A 24,427-nucleotide genomic window follows, 5' to 3' on the forward strand; every position below is an offset into this window, starting at 1 on the left:
CGCCTGCCTTAAGCAACTCTGTTGTGATTCCGTCATCTCCCGGGGCTTTGTCATTTTTAAGCTGTTCTAGAGCCGCCCTAATCTCGCCTTGGTCAACGACCGGGAGCTCCTCGGAGTAATGGTGCATAAGAGGGGCGCGCTGGTCATCAATACTGATTCCCACGGGTTTATCCGATCTTGAAGAGAACAACTGCCCATAAAACCTCTCTACTTCTCCGACAATCTCAGGCCTAGAGGTAACGACCCCACCATTTTCAGTTTTAAGTTTTGTCAGACGCGGCCTCCCAAACTTGCGAGCGAACACTTTCGATCCCCGATTTTGCTCAATCGCAGCCTTGATGGCACGGGTATTGGACCGTCGGAGATCGCGTCGCGTCAGCGTTTTTATTGTTCGGTTTAAGGCCTTATCTGACAAAAACGATGGTAGTTCTCGTCGTTTTCTCATGAGCTCGAGTGTCTCAGCAGAGAGTTTTGGTGCGTTGTCTCTTCTCTGTGGCGGAAAACACTTGCGGGATGTGTTTTGCAGTATTTTGACCAGCGTGTCAGTTTTCTCATCAATGCTGCTTACGGTTTCCAACGCGGTGAATTGATTTTGAAGTTCCATTTGGAACTTTTCGGAGCCTTGAGCAGCTTGGAGCATGGTAGGTCGGAGAGTAGACCTCATCATTCTCAATCTTTCGGTTTTGAAGTCGATATTTAGAGTGCCTCGAACCAAGCGGTGATCACTTCCGGTATGAAATCTGTTGATCACTGTAACGTCTCTAAATATGTGCCTTTTATTCGAAATGATAAAGTCTATCTCGTTCCTATCACGTTATCGGGGCTTCGCCAGGTCCACCTCCTCTGAGGCTTCTTTTGAAAGAAAGAATTCATCAAAAAGAGCCCCTTTGCTTCGAGAAAGTTTACCAGCATTTGCCCCCTGTGATTTCTGCAGCCCAAGCCGTAAGATCCGACTTTCGATTCACCGCTATCTTGTACTCCCACTTTAGCATTAAAGTCTCCCATAACAACATTGTAGTGGGCCTTCGAGGTGTCGTTTAGGGCCTTTGCGATGTCCTCGTACATCGCTTCGACCACATCATCAGAGTATGTCGAAGTTGGCGCATATACCTGTACGACCTTCAGGGAGTACCTGTCGGAAAGTTTTAGGACAAGGTACGCTACCCGGTTCGACACACTACTGATTTCCACAATGCTGCTAATGAGATCCTTTTTGACTAGAAAACCGACACCACCCTGGGAGAGGTTATCACCTTCGCGGAAGTAGAGTAAGTTACCGGACTCTAGAGCTATCGTGTCCTCCCCCTGAAATTTTATAACATAAAATAACACCAGTATATGCCAGTTTATATGACTTAACTCTACTTCTAATTCGGCGAGGTGATGGTCCAGCCTCATTGAGCGTCCATTGTACGTTGCCAAGTGAAGTCGTCTTATATGGTAGCCTGCCGTGAACCGGTGATTCTTAGCACCCCCCTGCCCTGCCGATACCGCGACCGCTACCTTGGTCGGGCCTAGCGGGCTTGCCGGTAACTGGGGGCCTTTTTTTGGGCACATCTGCCATTTAGGAGGGTTTGCCCATACTCGCCGCGCTGGGCAGGCGTGTTTGCAAACGCAGTGGGGGGTAAGGTGTTTATGGGGGGGGGGCGCTGCTGCCCATCCCCCCTTTTCCCCGTCCCTCAGTCGCCTCTTACAACACCCACGGGATGAGATTGGGGGAGTACTATTCTAAGCCGGTACTCCACGGCGTTTTAGTAACTTGCGTTGTAGTTTTTAGGTTATATATCTTATTATCACAACCTTGAATGGCTGGGCTTTTTATTACGCTTTTTTTTTTGATACAATTGATACAATCTGTCGATTTCACAGTACGGGCTGGACCGGGACCTAGACAACATGTAATATTTGAACTAACTAAATCGTTTTACGCTTATTTTTATATCTTAACTGATGAAACAATTTATTTAATGTAATGACTTATACTAAACAGAATAAATATTATATGAAATTGTGAATATATCATATACCTATAAATATAAAAAGAAATTTTAATCGTTGGTTAGTTACTAGTTTTGTATGTCTGCAAGCTATTTCTATGAACTTCGAGACTTGCTCTTAACACTTTAAATAGAGTATATTATTTAATCAGCCTTGATCCTATTTAATTTGTTAAATATGTATATATTTATTAGTTCAATGTTATCGTCTCAAATATTTGATCGTGACCCCATTTTTATTTTCAAGTTTTATCATTTGAAAAGAAATTTTATAACAACTTCATTCTAGGCCATTTAATTGCAATTACGTAATAAAACGACCCGTTTACAAATTTCATGTCAATGTCAATAATACACGCAATTATAGTTTGTTTTTATGATTCGTGATTGAAATTATTTTTATTAGCTTTTATAATGCGATTAGTTTAATGGTTATCCGTCACTAATTCCAATCCCTGGAGAAAACAAAAACATAAACAATTAACATCCTACTTTGTATGATATCTGAAGTCGCACTATTATATGCACTACTTGGTCTAGTAGCTAGCTAATTAAGCTACAAACGACCCAGGATGGTCCCTAAACTGGGTTAGGACGTTAAAGAGGTAATGGGGTAGCCCGAAGTAGCGGGAAGTCTGAAAACACCCGGGCTTTGGAAAGTATGTAAAGCCGATGGTCAACCTGAACTGTTTCCAGTCGTATCGTATTTGCTATCGGATTATGAGAATAAACGAACGGAGATCTGTGTTTGCGCACGGTAGTCTCTCGAAAGTCTTGGGAATGGCTCATCTTATAAGCACATCGTCAGCAGTTACTGTATTTTTGATTCTATAAAAATGTAACAACAAAATCATTCGGAAGTTTTCATTCGTGAAAATTAAGTGAAAAGATTAATTAGCATGCATAAATTGATATTATATAGTCAAGTTTATGTAAGGCGTCTGCTACATTATATATTATTCAATATCTAATTAAATTCGAAACGTTTTATTTTATAGGTTTAAGTAAAATTAAATTAATAGCTAAGAGGGCATATATTGCCTAAATTGGCCACCTAATGGTATGTGGTCACCACCGCCCATAGACAATGACATTAAGAAATACTACCATCCCTTACAACGTCAAGGCACCACCAACCTTGGGAAATAAGATGTTTTGTTCCTAGTTCCTATGGAACACACAATATTAAGTACTGCTGTTTGTAGAATATCTGATGAGTGGGTGGTACCTTTCCAGACGGTATCATAAATAGTCTCACTATTAAGTAAATGATAATATTGTGTTAAAGTCTAGAAGGGCTTAAAGCTATAACTTTCGTGTGACTAACGGTCGGAAGGCTTAAACATATCCGGTAAATGAACTGGAGCGTGGCGCGGCGCGTAACGTTACTTTATGGGTAGCGTATGTTTATTTGGAGTGAAAGACAATTTTTTATTTGTATGTTTATTTGAATTTTCTTTCTCGTTTACATTATATTATAATTAATATTTATCTTATAAAAAAAGTATATTTAATATAGTGTTATCATATTACACCCTTTTTTCTCTATGTTTTCTTTTTTTTGGTTTTGTTTAAACATGAAATACCCTATTTCTATAATTTTTATTGTTAAGTTTCTGTGATAAATGTTGCCTTGAAAGGATTGCTATGATAAGGATTGCTTTGACCGCTTTTCACCTACTAATTATCCCAATGATGATGTATTGATATATGTGTTTGAGTGCAATATAGTTTATAAATAAATAACATCATATATATCTTGCTATTCAATCTTTATAATATACAAATTATTTAAATTAAAATTATTATGACTAACAAAAAATAACATTGAGTTATTTTTCATTATATTCGCACATAAATAAAGTAATGCGTTAGTAATAATCGTGAATCTTAACCGATGATCGTGGGTTCAAACCTGGGCAAGCACCACTGAATTTTCATGTGATTAATTTGTGATTATAATTCATCTCGTGCGTTACGGTGGAGGAAAACATCGTGAGGAAACCTGCATGTGTTTAATTTCACTGAAATTATGCCACATGTGTATTCCACCAAACGCATTGGAGCAGCGTGGTGGAATAAGCTCCAAATCTTCTTCTCAAAAAGGTAGAAGAAGCCTTTAGCCCAGCAGTGGGATATGCACAGGCTGTTACGGTAAGTAATAATAGCGAATTTTGTAAATATAAGTGTTTATAAATAATAATTTAGATGGTTCACATATGTGAGGAATAAAGTTTACAAATAAACAAACTTAAATAATATTATTACTGATATATATTATAAATACTGTAGCTGTGAGCATCTGGGCTGGTACCCACCCACTCATGTCCCGCTTACCAGACACACAGATGAGTGTAATATTAGGCACTGCATTTTTAATGTATAGGCTAGACTGTTATCATAGCTGATGGAAAGTGAAGATACAAATCTAAGGTAGAGCGCGCTTGCCTCGAAGATGCTTATTCACTTTTGACTTGAAGGTGGTGGGGAAAACGGAGGTTGGGGGGTATTCCAGACCTTAGCGGTGCATATTATAAACGAAAATTTGTTTACAATTCATTATTTGCAGTTTGTCTAATGTATACCACATTAGTCTGGGCTGTGTCGCATTTGATTAAATCGTTACGGCCTCCATTAATGTTTTTTTTTTAATAGTTACGCTACACTTAATTGCGGATGGATAATTTTATATATCTAATTACTCAAAGATAATTGTGTACAGCAAGATATAATCACGATAATTTTCTTAAACGCATAATTTTAATAATAGTGTTTATAAACGTAGAAACGATTAATATTAACACATTACTAGACAAACACAGGCGCAGACCGTTGCGGCATCGCTCGTGGAATAATAAAAATATAAACACGGACGTTTAGTTTATATAATTATAGTTGTATATTACTTATTGTAAAGGATGAGATATAAAATAAAACCCGCTGAGTTCCATTCGCCGGTTCTTCTCAGGTCTGAGGTGTTTATCTGCGGACCGGTGGTAGATTTATGAAGACTAATAAGCAAATGTAACGCATCTATATTGAATAAAGATTTTTGACTTAACTTTTAGTGTGCTAGGAAAATAACTGTACGAACAAATCGATCATTAGTGCAACATCAACATTTTAAAACGAGTGCTTCTCTAAGTTTTAAATTTCTGTGTCTTACAGCTTGAACATTGAATAAACCTTCGGTCGGTTTATATATATAAGTATAGATTAGTGATAAATGTTTTGCCTTTCAATTCAGCCTTTGAGAGCAGCCTTCACTTTGTACTAAGTAATATAAAACTAGTTTAAAGAAGTTTTTCCTGTATCTACGTTTATTGTTGTTCCAAAATAAAGTTGCTATGTGCTATGTGCGTAAATTTCAAATCCATTTTAAATTCAGCTGCAGTGGATGTTAATCACATCAAAATATTTTGCCAAAAACTATATCGAGCCGAACGTATTTTTATCGATCAAAAACTCGTTTACTACTTAATTTTAAACAGGCGAGAAATCTATTAGAGATATTACCAGTCGAAATTCGGCCGATATATACATATATACATATGTTAAATAACAGATAACATAATAGTCGGATTACTAAATTGCGTGAATTTTATAATAGCTTTCTCAAAAAATGCGTTTCATAACGACCGACGAAAATGTTCAACAGTTGCTAGTCTAAAGGCATATGTTTTAGAAATGAACAGCTTGCATGCGTTTCTTATCGTTCTATGAAAATAAGCTTATACTCTCACTAGTAAATTATGAAAATTAGACTGTTCACTTCCGAGTTATTGAAGAATAAAATTTAATTATTTATGCCAAAATTATTATTCCAAAAGTATATATTTGCTCTCAAAGTATAGTTGCAAATTAATACGTATCAGTATATGCTGGTTTTTTATTACAATAAGATAAAGATTAATTTATAAGGAATATACGAGAACACAATTATGTTAATTTGATAGTTAAGATAACATTAAGATTACAATTTACATTATATTTGTTTATGGCTAGTTGATCGAGCCAGCATTAGGTCTTAAACTGTTTTATTTTTCAAAAATTAATTTTTTCTTAAGATTATTTATATGTTTCTTTTTAATTTCACCTGTATTGTTCAGATGAAAGAATGTTATAGGAGCTAATTTAAATGAATCCACAGTGCACAATAAAATCATTTACTTTTTTTGTTGCACTGCTTTTCATGTTTTTTCAAATGTATTTTTTTCATAAAATAAAATTAATAATTAAGAAGTATATATAAGTGGCATTATATACATACCTAACTAAAATCTTAGTAAATGTATAAATTCATTGAAAGCTTATACAGAGTACGATTATAAAATAGCAGAGTGGTTTTTGTAAATATCAATCGTTAGCTTTATGTAGCTGTAAACTGTCCTATTTCTACTTATTATTTGAATATATTTGCCATATTTTTTATCATGTCTACGCGGATCTGAGGACAAATCACTATGATTTACTAACAACTGTTTCAACTCACAAGTATATATATATATACATGTTACGATACACACATTGATAAATAAATGGTGTTAATATGACCTAGAGTAAAAATTATTGGAGCAATTTATATTTAAATGACCTCAAACATAAGGTAAGGCAAGTTTTTATACTAATAATAATATTTCAATGATACAATATTATCTGTTTAATTGTAAAAATAAGTTACTCCAAGTTATATATGGAATTTTTATAATTTTTCGTAATTAATGTTAGCTACATTATATGGTTTTAATTTTGTCGATATAGTATCATAATATTACTCCGTTGATCTAGTAGATAATTTATAGACAGTTTTAAGATTTTGCGGACCTGAGTTCGAATTCAGGATCATTCCATTAAATAGTTTAAGTTGAATTTTTTCAGTCAATAAATTATCAGTACCAGCTCATATTGAAGGTGTTGTAACACTCATGTGCCTTCTGTGATTGTCCCGATGTTATGAGAGTGATGGAATAAAGAGGGTGTGTCCGAAATTCGGTCAAGAGGAATTTTTTGTACTAGTAAACTAAAAATTATAGCTGTCACACGCGACATCGTTCGCTAGCAGTGCAGTAATTACGTATGTATAAGTATTATAATAGTATGCAAGTATTTTTATAATCATAAGTAACGCGTTCATACATAGTTTTTCCAATGCATTTGGTATCGGTTTGTTGAACGATATTAAAAGTATATATTGTGTTTTGAAAGTAAACTATCACATTCGTTCGACGAAGGCGAGGGTCCATACAAGTTATCATCAAAATCAGTTCGGCGGCCTAGAAGTGAAAACGTATTACGTGAAAATGTTACGACGGCGCTACTTCCGCATTTATAATATTAGTATGTTAGGTTATTATGTCAACGTAGTTCGAAAATAAAACTATATGTAGGCGTTATTAAGGCGATAGCTGACAAAGCTATTTATTAACATACTAAATGTTTTGTAGATCGCATATATGTCTGAAATTATAAAATACTAACTGAATATTAATACTACTAAAACCACATAGGTACTTGAGAAAAACAATGTTTTGAAATGAAAAAAGGTGTAATCATTATAATTAAAAGATTTTGCGAAATTGCAACTTTAAGAGGATTTTATACCCTTAATCTTCAACTTTATTCAATCTACTCATTTAAAATATCATTCTTTGTACATTCTTGCCACCATTCCACGCGGTCACGGCTTGTACAGTAACTATTTTAAATATTTATTTCTATTTATTTAAGGCTTTAATGTAAATAAATGTTTTTCTTTCTAACATATAGTTTGACACGTTGTTGGGATTTAATTATAGGTTTATAAAAAAAAATCAACAGCCAATCGTTGTCCACTGCTGAACATAGGCCTCTCCCAAGGTGCGCCAAAGCTCCCTGTCCTCCGCCTTACGCATCCAGTTGGTGCCCGCCACCTTCTTAATATTATTATAGGTTTATGCTGAAAATGTATCGAATGTATTTATATTTAGGTAACAAGCATATTGTTTTATAAAATGTTTAATTTTATTCTTATTACTTGAATGTTTAACTTAAACGAACACAATTTTAAATTGCAAATCATATTATATTATAGTTAACGCTTGCAAACATGTTATTGTTATTATGCAACAGTTGTGAGCAATCAAAACAACAAAAAAATCTAGCAATTAAGTTAAACAAAGGCAAGACTTAGTCTGTGTAGATTATATTCAATTAATAATAATAATATCCTATAATATCCTGGGAAATTTTTCACACACGGCCATCTGATCCCAAATTAAGCTTGTACAAAGCTTGTGCTATGGGAACCAGACAACTGATATACTACATATACTACTTTTCTTTTGTAAATACATAATTATATAGAAAATTACACCCAGACTCAGGACAAACAGACATGTTCATGCACACAAATGTCTGTCCTGGGTGGTAATCGAACCCACAACCTTCGGCGTGAAAAGGCAAGTATCTACCAACCACGCCAACCGGCTCGTCAAAAATAATTATATAATATGTTAAGTGCCAAAAACATTTATCATAAATTATCTCTTAATCGGCGACTGCCTTTGGTCGGTCTAGTGGCTAGATGTAAGGCTGCATTCTCGGAGGTCCTGGGTTCAAATCCCAGGTCACACTCTATTGCCTTGGAAGGCATGTAAAGCCGTTGGTCCTGCGTATGAACTCTCCGGTCGTATCCTATTGCCATCACAACAGATAATGAGAGTAAACACACACACAAGCTGCATTTCCAACTAGGCAGGAAATATTATAGTGCACAAGTGTGTGCGCAAACACAGGTGCACTCTCTATTCCTTAACTCTCATAATCCGATGGGACGGCAATCCGACACGACCGGAAAGAGTTCATTCGACAAAATATTAAGTATATCGATAAAATAAAAAGACGTGGGGATTGTATTCGTCGAATTATATGCGAAACGCAACTTAATTACAATAATGTACTATTTTAATTCTATTTAATTAATAATATGAGAATCCGTATCTATTCATTTAGATCGGTAGATTTTTTGCGAACACAAATTAAAAACAAAAAATAAATTGCATGTTTGTAAATTTTGTCTAATATTTTTTGTAAATTATTTTTTGCTGACGAAGTAAATTGTTCAGGTAACCTTTAAAATTATTAAAGCACCATAGAAGGAAGATGTTGCGCGGTTTGCGCATGTTAAAGGTCAAATCAGTTTCGCATTAGTCTTCTATAGAACTACTTTACACTTTCGACTTTAATTTAAATTGTATACGAGATTATAAGAGCATCGTTCTTGTGACACAAGAAATGTACTTTAGTTTTTCCCTATTTCTCGGGTATCGTTGATTTCCACTAAAAATTACTTACCCTAAGAAATTAACTAGTTCTGTATAAATAGTCAAACAACCGTATTTCCGTAACTCCTTAAATTCGTAGGATGACTATTGCACACGTGCATTTTTGAGTGTACATTCAACTTATAATATCGGATACATTTGTGCTTGTGATTATTTGCAGTGTCTTTATGTACTCGTATGTACTTGTATTTTATGTAGGACACTTGCGTTATGTTGCGCCCATATTACTAACATTAGCGATGTTTGTACTTCGCAATACAGGGTTCAAATGACTTACGCTAAGTAAGTATTCATTTAAGATGTTTCAACAGAACAAAAAACGAACGATTATAAAATACGTTTTAATATTATACTTATCCTATTTAGTAGGATTATATCCATTATTATTTGTAATATAGTTTTTTTAAACTTTTCTAACCCTGTACTGCATTTATTGGTACGATATCTTAAAATCTAAGAGAAGTTACAATCTGCTTATGTCCCACTACTGGGCTGAGGCTTTCTCTCCTGATTAGGGGAATGGAAGGAATTTAATCAGAGATTATGGGTTGTTACTTAAACAAAAAACAAAATATTTACAATCAACATTTTATTCAATCAATGAATGTTTGTTACCTAAAAAAATACTTTGTTTTCAAATATTATGTTTATCGAGACTATTAAAAAAACCAGTTACATACATACCATATTTAAATAGAAAACGTAGTCGCTATTACGAAATGATTGCGATTCATTCATTAATCATCTAACTGCAAAGCCTATGTAACGTAATAAATAAAATATGAATACATTATAGTTTTATTAAAATAATTATTCATGGTTTATGTAAACTTATTATATAAAACGAATCAATTAAACACAAGAAATCGACCATGGGAAATTTCAAGCATTACGTAGGAATTTCGTTATTATTACATAAAACGGGGTCATTATGTCAGTCATAGGAAAGTAGATGACCAACTGGTTCACCAAAATGTTAAGACCTTGGCTCATAGACATAAGAACATCAAACAGACACGACCAAAGTGGGCCCAGGCTACCAAGTTTTTTATACTAAACTTTAAAGCTAGGCATAAGACCAACATCGCTCCAATTTAATATATAAATAAATTTATAGTTAGGCTTATAAATAAATAAAAAAATGTCTTTACTGTTGACCGTTGAGAAAGTCTTTCGTCTGGAGGCAATCCTGAGTAGAATCAGGTAAAGGTTATTATGGTAGGTGTAGGTTACTGGTACAAATTAAGTAGCAAGATTTTATCTAAACGAACTAACAAAGAAACATTGTAAATAAAAAAAAATAAAAAATATATATATAGAAAATGCATCAATAATGTCTTGTCGTATTAAAAATAATGGTTTTGGTTTATAAAAGTAATTGTCCTATAGTATAAATATATAGATATATTCGTTAATATGATAGGTAGAAGACAAAAGGAAGATCGAAATATTAAGAACACGTTGAAATAAAAATGAGTTGAAGAGAAAATTACTATATCGACCTCATATATATAAAATATCGGTGAATTGTGATTTCATTGGATACATGAAAGAAAATATCGGGAGGAAACTCCCGATGTTTTCTTTCATCATTGAGCACAAAATGGATTAGGTATATAAAAACTCAGTGGCTCCTGCTAATGTTTGAAACTTCAGTATTCAGTTAAAAACCATGTGTACAAACTACGGAGCCATCTCAGCAAAAAAAATAAGATAAGCAAGCGAATGATATAATTTGAGTTAATAATTAATGAATTATTAACTCGTGCTTGCAGGTTTCTGCAAATTGTCCAATTTCACTGAAATTCTGCCACAAATATTTTCCACCAACCGGCATTGGAGTAACGTGGTGGAATAAGCTCCAAACCGTCTTTGAAATTCTGCCACATATGTAATCCACCAACCCGTATTGGAGTAACGTGGTGTAATAATTTCCAAACGTTTTCAAAAAAGGAAAGAAGGCCTTAGCCTATCAGTGGGACACTCACAGGCGAATTATGACGATAATATCATGTGGGTGAAGTCACAAAACAGTCGAAGGAGATTGTGGATACTCTTAACCTTCAAAATATTTCCTTAGCATTTCAAAAGACCACCACTCTGATCAGGAAGTAACAATGATATCTCATTGCGTACTTCCCGGGTTGCAACAATGGTAGTTCTTCCTTGTTGCAACGCAATCGATTAAATAGTTTGTCATTTAAGAATAAATAATTGTTTAACCTTTAGGAATACTTGTAGCATCCGTAACTTCTTTTGAAATGTTTTTTTTATTAATAACAACATTGCTCTTTTTAAAGAAATTACGAATATTACTATTTTGTCAGAGGTCAGGTTGAACCTGCGACATTGCTTGGCGGTGCTATTAACGCTTTTAAAACTAACAACGTGTTCATATTCCATTCGGCTCACTCCATTTTTACGAAGAATTTTTAAAGTTTATTTCAGTAACCTGCATCATTACGTATATACAGATATATATAAGATTAAATTTCACTTGGCCGACAGCTGCGAGGGTGTCGGACTTTTTCTTTAACTCATAATATATTTTATGTACAATAATTTTTATGTCACAATAGCGTAGTCCTGACTTTTGATATAGTGCATCTGAAGCCAATTTCTTTCCAAATCAATCCCTTTTATATGCTCTTATTAAGTAAAAGCTAAATATCCTTTTTTTTAAATATTTAAATCCTGATCAATTATATGAAATGTCAAAGTCATTGAAAAGGTTAAGTGATACGGAACTAAAGTCGATACATTCTTTGAGATATATGAAAATTAAATAAACAGAACAGGGAAGTAATGTAATTGACATTTGACTTAAAAAATATATACTTATCTTAATGGGTGAAAATCAAAATATGACGTGTTGAAACGTTGTTTAGCTAGTGATTAGTTAAACCGTGTCTTCTTGTTTCGGATGTTAAATCAATCATGATAGAAAGAGAAAAATCAATGCTTATCTAAACATGGCAACCAGGTTATGTGGGATTACCTTACCCACTAAAACCACCGCCTATATATGATGATGATGGTAGCCTTCGGCATGGATTAGGGAGGGTGTAAAATCGTGTCGATATTATGCCCGTGGCCCCTCCCATGCTTTGCTTACTCTTTGTGCTCCCCCCCCGTACTCCTCGCTGGTGCATATGGCAGTAAGAGGCCATCCCGGTTGCTATTTTCCTCCGAGTAGTCTGAAATCGGTGACGCGAGGTCCCCACCTCATGCGTCTACTCCCTATCTTATATGTACTGGGTGTCGGGATTGTGCTACTAAGTTAGCTTCTAAATGGACGAGTTAAACTTACATACAGTAATATTATAATATTAAGACTATGGCTAAGCTATCAGTGTAGAGTTCGCTATGGTTTTCAGTTACCAAAAAATTCATAAGCATGTTTATCATTAGTGTACTCATTTCAGTTTGCGGTTAAGGTCGAATCGCTCAAACTTGCGGCTTAAGTTTTGTGGTAAATAAATGGTTAGTGGTTACAATCACACCTTAAATATTTTGTTATTGACCTAAAACTTGCCTATGAAATAAGGCATATCTCGTATTTCGTAATTTTTAGAATCGATTTTTATATGTGTGTATATTATATATACAAATATAAATAACAGTACATAATAGGCCACAAGCTTTAGTTGACAATGCTATGAGTAGAACACTTATAAGATACATTTTTCGCTTCGTCTTTGCCCTTTTTTAGCTGTTATTTGCATCATATTATTGTATAGTATGGATTTTTCAAATATAAACAGGACATAAAGGCGTTTTTTTATTTTTGTCCTTGTTACTCCAAATAATCTTAATAATAAAATCAATATCGGTATTATAACTCATCAGGAGGCCTGTTCGTCATGCTTTTCTATTTTAACATAAAATTTATTCCATATACAATGATGTTTGAACTATAGGAAGCTCTTGTCTAATAAAAACTATTGAAAACTAAACTTGATTTGTAATCAATATCGATGACATACTAAAACCCGTCTTACGTAAAGCCATGCATTTCTTGCATTATATCTGGTTATGGAGAATATAATATATGTTATGGAAGTATTTTAAATTTTCAACTCTATACCAACTACCGTAAAGTTAGCTTTGTAAATTTACTGCTTAATTCAATTTTGATTAAATTTCGTGACGAATTCTTAGGGGGTAAATTTTCAAAAATACTGTAATACTTATTTATTTATTTATAACCAGAAGCTTGTATATGAAATTGCATGCCTTCTAACTTACTTAATTTTTAGCCGAGACTGGCCTGGATAAACAGACAGACAAAAATTATATTACCGAAACCGAATTCATCATAGTTTTTTGTCGTACGCATGAATGCAGCCAGCCGTTAAATAATTTTCAAAAATTATTAGGTGTTGTCAATAAATGTTTATTCAAAGTCATACATGGTACCATCTACTGTTCGTAGGGCTTTGAGCAAGCCCGTCTGCGTAGGCACCACCCATTCATTAGATATTCAACCGCAAAACAGCAGTTCTTGTTATTGTGGTGTTCCGGTTTGAAGGGTGAGTGAGCCAGTGTAAATATAGGCACAACGGACATAACAACTTATTTCCCAATGTTGGTGGTGCATTGACGATGTAAGCGATGGTTAACATTTCTTACTATGCCAATGTATATTGGCATTGGTGACCACCTACCATCAGGTGGCCCATACTCGTTCGGCAACCTATACTATACGAAAATAAATATATACATATATACCTAAGCGAGTTGTAGACTGTATCATAAATGATGAAGAAGATCAGTTGAAAATACATTTGGCGGCAAACTTACAAAATGTCTCTGATCTCCAATTCGAAGTACTACATAGTTAAAGTGTCGTTATGTTTTTGCTTAGATTTAGGACATCAACTACGAGTAGCTACTTAAAATTACATGACAGGGAAAGTACAATTATATTCTAAATCTTTGGTTATTATTTAGGAAACAATAAATATATTTCAATGGTAATGATAGTTATAATGTGTAGTTATTATTATCATTAAACTCTTTAATTGATTATATCGAACAAGTATCAAGACCACTGTGCGCGCTAATTAAGAATTGAACGTATCTTGATAATTGTTAGTTTTTTTAATACGAATGTTATTGAACTATTGTTTAGGAAAATATATTTTGACTCGCCTCGGATTTAGCCATTAAAAACCTATTAGTATTGTTTTTCACCTGACTGACTACAACTATGGAAAAACATTGATAGCGTCTGAGTTATCACGTAAATATAAATTTAAGTATTTCCGTAATATAAGTATATATACTGAACCAGTGTACCTACGCATTATTTGTAATATGAGTGAGAGTGGGATTTCCGAGCGGTATTCTGTGGAGCGCGGTATTTAGGACACGCAGCGGACCGAGGCAGTGTCGAAACAAGTGGACTTAACATTACAGCCATTTAAATTTAAACCTTATTACAAAACACATAAGTTCAAACGACTGAAAATTAAATATTGGTTGGTGGACAATACAACCAATACGAAAGAACTTTTAGTTTCATCTGCTTCTTGTTTCATACTTAGAGGGGATAGACCAGATTAGCCTGGTCTGTGTCGGTGTAAGATGCTTTACTGCAGGTATGAATGAATATTGCGAAAGTTAACACATAGGTGCATTTGCAAGTTGATGTAATGCGAATGTTTGTAATTGCGATAGTGAGAGTAACGACCCGATGATATTTTGGATTAAGCAAGTTCATTGTCAAGTTTTTTTTTATAGTTAATTAAATGTTCTATTATTATAACTTTAGTATTTTGTTAGTTAATTTTTGTTTGTTATTTATTATAAACTTAGTATTCGTTTTTAAGAAGATGATTTCTGATAATAATTTTGAGTTAATGTACTCTAATAACAGGTACGTAAAATATTTTTGATCCAAAGGCGTTTGACGTTTTAAGGAATGGTTTTTGCTTCGTGCAGTACACATGTCTACAGGCGAAGGTGACTTAACTTTCAGGTTGCTTTTTGCCCACTTTGTTTGGCGTCATTTAAATTTGCATAGTCATTTATTATCACCGAGCCGACATCGCGGCTAGGCCATCGCCTAGTGGATAGAACGCGTGAATCTTAACCGATGATCGTGAGTTCAAAGCCGGGTAAGCACCACTGAATTTTCATGTGCTTAATTTGTTATTATAATTTATCTCGAGCTTGACGGGAAGGAAAACATCGTGAGGAAACCTGCATGTGTCTAATTTAATTTAAATTATGTCACATGTGTATTCTACCAACCCGCATTGGAGCAGCGTGGTGGAATAAGCTCTAAACCTTCTCCTCAAAAAGGGAGAGGAGGCCTTAGAATAGCAGTGGGACATTAACAGGCTGTTACTGTACTGTACTGTATTTATTATCACTAGTCGAGATGTGTTAATTGTTAGAACACATGAATCTTAACCGGAAATCAAAAAGTATTGTGATGGTGAAGCACGTCGTTAGGAAAGTTAAAAGTCGGATTAAAATTCTGCCAAATATGTATCCTTCACTGCTGAGTGGAGTAGCATTGTGGACGGACTGGACGGTCTAAAGAAGTTCTGGAGCAAATCCAAGCCTTCTTTAGAGAGGATCTGACCTTAGCAGAACAGTGAAACATTTACACGCTGTTTCTTTGCTTTACTTTTTAATGATTGCATATGAAGAAATAAAAATTCACTCTTTGTATTATTCCATGACATCGTTCGATTTTTGCATGTTTAACATTAATATTATACCCATGTAAAATGGAGACGGCTCGCTACCGCTATTCAGGTTCATTAGGTTATCTATTGTCTTTTTTTGTTATATTCTATAAATGACGGAAGTAGACGATTTTGATGTATTTGTTGTGAAAGGTATTAACCGATGACACCCAACATCCATTTGATATTATAAGACGGACAGTCTAAAGAATTTTTAGGACATTTGAAAATTTTTCAAAATCAAAATACTTTATTCAATGTAGAAGCACACTTACTTAATTATTATCAAATTAGAAACTACCACCGCTTCGGAAATGAAATACCCTGACCTGAGAAGAACCGGCAAAAATATAACGGTTTTTTTTATGATATCTTGTTACCAAATTTTCAGAAAAATATATAGCCAGAAGGCTATCATTTAATTCCCAAGTGATATCATCCATGAAATCACTAATTGAACAATATAACTTTTCGCAAACAAGCGTTCCAAGCTTTTTCAAGATATCCAAGCAATCTTATATCCTTTAATAAATTTATACTTTTAAAACAAACATAACTTTATTAAGAAAACATTTAAAAAAATAAAGAATGTGATATATAGTTTTTCGGAAATATTTTGAAAAGGGCGAGAAGACGTACAGTTTTATTTATTTTTTCGCTTGTACTTCGCTAAAAAACTATCCTTTAATGATTTAATCAAAATATAAAATATATAAACTTACAAAAGTAAATGACAATTCATATTAAGGTTATTATATAATAAGTTATACTACTCTCAAATTTTCCACGTTTCTTAAATATACAGAGAAAACCGGATCAAGAATCAGCTTATAATACAAATTGACTACTGATTGACATAATAATCGTATATTGGAACAACGATGTAGGTATCAAACGTATCCATTATTTAATATCTCTATGGTGATGGTGGATGAGTGAGCCAGTGTACAGGGCAAAACGATGACAAATTGTTTTTTATAATGGCAGTGTATTATTCCAAATTTATAGCCTTATTATAATAAGGTCCTCCAGCCTGATTTTGGCCACGGCGGTCAATCTCAAGAGAGATGAGCCAACTGCGCAGGACATATTATAGTGTGTGTACAAACACTGGTGAATGCACCATCTATTCCCTAACTCTCATAATCCGATGGGACGGTAATTCGATACGACTGGAATTCAGGCACAGAACCAACGGCTTTACGTGCTTTCCGAGGCACGGGAGTGTACACAATACCAATATCCAGACTCCATGCTCCTATTCAGAATTTTCGACAGAAAAACCCAATAATTTCTATTTTCTGTCTATTTTCCCGAACCCAGGACCTCTGGGTCTGCGACCTTACATCTAGCTAGACCAACAAGGCATCCAAGCCTTATTATGGTACAGTGGTTTTTCTCGGGTACGAGCTGCGATTATTGTGGAAATTTGTATGTTCTATCAACTGAGTCATCTTGGCTCTATATATTCAGTTTTAATGATATACAAATTAAGTCTTTGACTCTATTTTTGAAATTCTCAATTTCATAACGGTTTGAAAATTCTTAATTTAAACGTCTTGTTTATATTTTGACATTGATCAATGTTGATGCGTTGTAACGAATTTGAATACTACCTATTATATCATATAAATTATACCCGTTTATTATATAACACACGTATTTTCCACAAATAGACAGTAATTTGATCCAATCGTTAACGGTCTAATGTTTGTCAACAATACTTATGGAAACAATGTTTATGGAATTCAATCCATGTGATTTAACTTTTATATAAAGTCGATGGCAAGGCAGGAAAACGTGCAAGAAGCGTTAAACTTAAGTATTAATTGTTAAAATTTGCCGTCAGTTCACAAAAAAGCCTCTCAAGCTTGAGAAAAATTGGCGAAAGAAACTCAGCGGCATTTTTTTTTGTTTCAAATTTAACAATTATATATTTTAGAACAATAATAAAAAATAATTAATAAAAATAAATAATTTTAATTGGATATAATTAAGCAGTGTTCGTTTAATTCTCAAGTCATATAAAAAGTTTGTTTTGTGATATTTATCGTTAACTAATCAATTAATTAATTTTTAATTTTAAAATAATTGTATTACTTTTAATAAGCTATCATTTATATCGTCGTTACTTTTACTTATTAAAATCATTGTAATATTAACAAGCAAATGAATCCCCGATGCTGTTTTGTTTAACGCGTGTTTATTAATTATACTTAAACGATTGTTGAGTTAAGATCATCGAGGTCGCTAACAATAATTACATATCAATGACATGTATATGACGTTTTCCGAGTTTCGTGTCACTAAACTGCATAATGCGACTTTACTAGGTAAATCTGTATTTCTGTATTATACGTAAAATACAAACATCGAGACACTGACATGGTATGGTATATACGTATGCGTATATATATTTTTTCTTTATAATATAGACAAGCAGATGAGCTATCTTATGGTAAGAAGTCACCACCGTCCATAGACATTACCGTCAGAAATATAAAACGTTTCTTAAATCACCAATGCGTCACCAACTGTGGGAACTAAGATGTCATATCCCGTGTTCCTGTACTTACAGTTACTCACTCTCACTCTTGCAACGGAAACAATACTACGTATTGCTGTTTGACATTAGAATATGCGAGAAGAGTTACCTACCCAGACGGCCTTGGCCAAAGCCCAATCTCCAAGTGGATATTATGGAGATTGATAGAGTCCGATTGTATTGTGTATTGTGAGAATATTAAAATATTTTTTTCGTCAGACTTTTTATGCATGGCATGACATATTATCAAGGCATCGTAAGGTGTGAAATATAAAATAACAAATCAAATTATACTTTATTCAATTAGAGCTTAATTTTCAAGCACTTATGAATCGTCATTTGAAACGAATAAATTAACCTGAAAGTTATTTACGGTTTGGAATGTAGAATTACACGAAGTACAAGTTAATTACATAGTAATGTTAATTATATATAAATAATAATTATTTATTTTGCATAATAATCAACGAATGCTAAGGCCACGCTATTTCATCATCTATATAAAATTTTATTTTTACATGAGATTTAAATTTATTAATTGGTAGTTGAAACTTTTTGAGTCTTTTTTAGTGATTACCTTACCTATTCCAATTAGTATTGTCGTCTTACGAATTTATTGAAAATAAATTACAAAAACATTGACAGACCAAAAGATCATCCTTAATTTGAAGTAAATTGAAATATTTACATTAAAGCCTTAAATATATAATTAAAAGTTAAGAATAGCTACTGTAAATTAAATAAGTTAATATATAATTATAATTACTCGACTTAAGTAGGACTGGAAAGAAGTGAAGATGTTTTTTTTATAATATAGTAGATACAGTTTCAGTTTTTTGAATAGCTAATATCGAATAACAGTCCTTTGATTGAAATGCTAGTATTGCTTAATATGAAGAAATACCAACTTTGACGCGATGTTCGTAGAGAATTGTTCGATATACCGAATACCAATTTTAATATATAGTTTTAAAGACTAGTGTTCGCTCATTGATCGTTCTACCATAATTATTATTGAAAATTTGAGAAAAACTTACATAAACTTGTTTTTCTTGTTTTCAAAATGTTTTTATTTGCAACACCAGTGTGTGTTAATACCTACCAAACATATAAAAAATAAAATCAATTAACAAACAGCGAACAAAAAACTGAACTGAACACTTCATACCAATTAATTGCTGCTTTCGGTCTTATAAATAGACAATATAGAAATAATTTTACTATTTCAATGTCTTGTATTAATTTGCATGAAGTTTAAAATTAAAGTATATCATTGACAAAAAAGTGGGGGTACAAATCTGGCAGCCTATACAGTATGTTTCCCTTGCTATCTCGCGTTACCAAAATGGCGCCGAAGGGTAAACGGGGGTATAGGGGCGTCAGTACTCAGTTGCGTCAAAGCCTTTTTAACGTAAGGAAGTGTGTCAGACTAACCAATGTTTGCCTGTAGTATAACCGAAACACGTAATAAAATAAAATTCGGGTAGTTATGTGTTAGATAAATTATGATAAGTAAGTTATTTATCCAAATTATGACCAACATATAAAAAATGTGTAGTGCCTAGTGGATGTCAGTTTCTATTAAAATCATGAGATTTCTTCTTAAATGTATGGCTAATTGGACTGGCTTATTAGTAAATCGATGATCCTAAATTTGAACATTTAATTAAACATACAAACTCAAATGGATATATGTAAATACGTGCACACATATATAATTTTATATAAGTACAATAAGTTTTATCTGTTTTTTTTACATAAATTATGTAATCTCTCTATAGCCATATTTGATATATAAATCTTAACTGTGAACATAAGCGGCGTTGATTACAAATATATAAATAAAAAAAACAGTGTAAATAGTGCTAAGTATACAACAGAGAACATTCTAAGAAAATAATATATAAAAATTATATCAAAAATTGACATAAAATTATTTAAAAGTCTTTGAATAAAGTTAATAAGACAATAATAATAAAAATGATTAATATTTAAATTATTTTATATTTATGTTAATAAGTGCATTACAATAATATTGTTCGAATTTTTTGAGAATTACGTTCGTATAAAGATCTTAATTTTCATACGTGTGTTTTATGTAATGTTATATTTGTCTTACTTTAAAAAAAATTTTCCTTGCGTATTCCTTGTATTTGGGGCAAAGGATACTTTTTCCATTTTTTTTATTAATAAAGATATATGTTTTAACAATATTTTATAATTATATATTATTTTTTTTATTTTCAGGCTTAATAAAATTTTGCAGTCGTCAGTAAAATGCGTGAAAACCTCTCATGACAGTTGGAATTGAATATTCGAGCGGAGAGAAGATGGCGCTCTCGAACAACTCATTCGCGAAAACATACAATCGCCTGTTTGTTGAATTAGCTGGTAAATATTTTTTTTTTTATCTCTTTTATCTCCCTTAATTCTATTCGATTTTAATTTACCACGAGAATGTAAATTAAATAATTTATAAAAAGGTATCACCGACTTATAGTAACATTGTATTCCGATTTGAAGGGTGAGTGAGCCTTCGTAACTGCAGGTACAAGGGACATAACATCTTAAGGTTGGTGGAAAATTCGTAAGACCTAGACCTATTTTAAAAACTACTCAGAATTAGAAGCAATTGTAAAGTAGTTCATAAACTATTAAACATATAAAAACACCTCAGTATTTGTTTTTCTTTAACGGATGTTCTTCTCTGTGAATCGCAATGCAAAAGATTTTTTAATTAAAAACCCTAGTGAATTGAATTTAGTTTTTGTTAACAAGTTCTTAAGGAGTTAAAGCGGTGAATAAAAAAGCATTATGTTTGTTTACGATATTAACTTTTTTTCATCAAAAATCACATCTTAAATATTTTTTCTCGTAATATTCAAAAAGCTGCTTTAGGAAAGTTCTTTTACGTTCTCAAATATCTTATGTAGCCATTGTTTCTAATAACAAATATAATAATTTAATATATGTTATTTTCAAAAGAGTATTGAAAAATATTTTGTTGATTTCAATTGTTTTTCAAATTCAATTAATCAAAACAAATAATCTGTTAAAGCTTTTTCAGTAACTCAGTAATTTGTTAAACATATATAGACACGAGATCTTGTTTTGACAAACATGTTATTCAATATACAAGGCCTAAAACGGATCCGTAATTATCATTTTGACTTAAGCTGATAAAATACAAGCCTATTATGTCAATGTCAAGGCCTCAAGGCGTTTACCTTGATACTTTGATATTGTTTTTAATAACATTTCGAATAAATTACTAAGTAATGCTAGTAATTTATTCGAAATGTCGGATTTTTTGTCGTATTTATTGTGATATTTTTATTGCGATTGACGAAGGACATTATAATGAGCTGCTTATTTTTTGTAAGATTTTATCGTTTGAATAAATGTAATATTTTGGTTATAATTTATTTTTATATTTTTTCGAAATTCCTGCTTACTGAATTGAATAGATATAAAATAAATTGTAATAATATTAAAATAATTTTCATAAAATTTTAATTTAAAAATATTCAAAAACATGTCATTTAAAACATATCTGTATCTCCAGTCGTTACTCACTAACACAATGTTCGGTTTTTAAATTATTAACATAAAATTCAAAAACCCACTTTTTTAATGGTAAACTTGTATGGAGATATCCGAAATAGTTATACCTAAGAATAATAAAATTCATTCTCATTTATGCCTTTTCTATTTTCAGATCCCCGAACTAATGATTGGTTCCTCATCAAAAGCCCGATACCGGGTCTCACCATTATAGGGCTATACCTATATTTCACACTGAAATGGGGTCCACGTTACATGGCCGACAAAAAACCTTATCAACTACAGAAGACCTTGGTGGTCTACAATTTCATACAAGTTTTAGTTAGCTGCTGGTTGTTTTACGAGGTTCGCATTCAATAAACTAAAATGAAATATAATTTAACGTTAAAAATAATAACTAATGTTCATTTAACTTAAATTAACAATTATGTCGAGGCTGACAACTGAATTTCTTACCAGATAATCTTGGTTTCTACCTTAATTCTACCAAGAAAATTATACAAAAAAAAATATAGATTCTTCTATACTATATCTATATTATACTTTGCTTTGCAATTAATATTTTTAAAATTTCGGTTCAAATAAAATTTGTTTGGAATGTAACTTGGTGTTATAATTAATTATCAATTTTAGAATTTATTTAAATTTTTGGTACTCGTGTGTCATACTATTGCCTATAACTTTATTTGTAAATATCAAAACTGTGTAAACTTAGAAAATTATAAGACGTAATATAAAAGAATCATTAAGACAAGAGATTTGTCGTAGTTTGTTAATTATTAAGGCAAATAATAATAATTATTATTATATCCTGGGACATTTTTCACACACGGCCCAGATGGCCGATCCCAAAACAAGCTTGTACAAAGCTTGTGCTATGGAAACCAGACAACTGATATACTACATATACTATTTTTCTTTTGTAAATACATACTTATATAGATAATTACACCCAGACTCAGGACAAACACACATGTTCATGCACACAAATGTCTGTCCTGGGTGGAAATCGAACCCACAACCTTCGGCGTGAAAGGCAAGTATCTACCAACCACGTCAACCGGCTCGTCAAAAGATTTGAATTAATTATATAAATTTGGTTGGTATAGAAAATTGCGAACCAATTTCAGCTGGAGGTGTTGCAAAATTCAACTAATAGATCTAAGGTCTACATTCAGGTGTCAGCCGAAGTAAAGTCTGACAAATCAGTGCACAAACTAGCCTGACATTTTAATTTGAAATAACGAAAACGGATGGATTATTAATAATAATAATTGATAGTGTTTTTTTTATAATATTTAATTTTGTTTTCAGGGCCTCGACGCTGGTTGGTTGAGGACTTATAGTTGGAAATGTCAACCAGTCGATCCTTCGACAACACCTGAAGCGTTAAGGGTAAATTATATTACTACTTAACTTAAAATAATATATAATAACTATTACTTACTTAACTTAAATTAAAATCATACCCATAATATCCAATACCCATATATATATATATATATATATATATATATATATATATATATATATATAGTTATCACATAAAGTTATATTTTATCTATAAACTTTTTAGTGCTCGCACTCCTCGTCTTACAAATAATATTTTATATTCTAGGTAGCACGTGGTGTTTACATCTATTTCCTTGCGAAAATGTCAGAACTACTCGACACGGTGTTCTTCGTTATACGAAAGAAAGAACGTCAGATCACCTTTTTACATTTGTACCACCACACCGTGATGCCCATGATATCATGGGGAGCGACAAAGTACTATCCTGGAGGCCATGGAACTCTGATAGGAGTCATCAACTCCTTCGTTCATATAATAATGTACACATATTATATGCTGGCGGCAATGGGACCTCAATACCAGAAATTCTTATTCTGGAAGAAATATATCACGACATTGCAAATGGTAAGATGTTTTTATTGAAATTTTAGTAGCATTTAGTATTTAGTGTTGCAAAGTGGATGCGAGCTGCTAAGGCAAACTATTTTGCACTATACGTTACAACAAGAACAATTATCCACCCTCAGTGATATGTTCCTCAAATTGATTGGATTAAAATCGGCTTAATTATTAATCTTATCTCATTTCAATCATCTTAAATACTTGGTTTGGATTACTTCCAACTATTATCCTTAATAACGAGTTCGTTCCAGTTACACTATATAATCATCTCGGGATTTTATTGTCTGTTGAACTTGAGTTTCAAATGTTATACAGACTCACACTCACATAACACACATACACACACTCTCGATTTATCTTTAATTATATTTTAATGATTTTTA

At 32.6% G+C, this 24,427-nt stretch overlaps 1 protein-coding gene across 2 annotated transcripts in view; it reads left to right on the forward strand.

Moving 5' to 3' along the window:
* LOC126768542 (elongation of very long chain fatty acids protein 7-like) overlaps nucleotides 1–24,427 on the forward strand; it is a 41,079-nt gene that overhangs the window by 14,810 nt on the left and 1,842 nt on the right. The window contains exons 1-5 of one of the 2 annotated variants that reach the window (XM_050486719.1): nucleotides 19,981–20,077; nucleotides 20,813–20,956; nucleotides 22,284–22,474; nucleotides 23,444–23,524; nucleotides 23,748–24,047. In XM_050486719.1, the coding sequence (XP_050342676.1) occupies nucleotides 20,860–20,956; nucleotides 22,284–22,474; nucleotides 23,444–23,524; nucleotides 23,748–24,047 (669 nt within the window). In that variant the 5' untranslated portion in view covers nucleotides 19,981–20,077; nucleotides 20,813–20,859. Of the gene's footprint in view, nucleotides 1–19,980; nucleotides 20,078–20,812; nucleotides 20,957–22,283; nucleotides 22,475–23,443; nucleotides 23,525–23,747; nucleotides 24,048–24,427 lie in introns of those variants that run through there. The other variant, XM_050486718.1, reaches the window with a different exon arrangement.

This window comes from Nymphalis io, chromosome 5 (genome assembly GCF_905147045.1).
Source record: "Nymphalis io chromosome 5, ilAglIoxx1.1, whole genome shotgun sequence".
Classification (NCBI taxonomy): domain Eukaryota; kingdom Metazoa; phylum Arthropoda; class Insecta; order Lepidoptera; family Nymphalidae; genus Nymphalis; species Nymphalis io.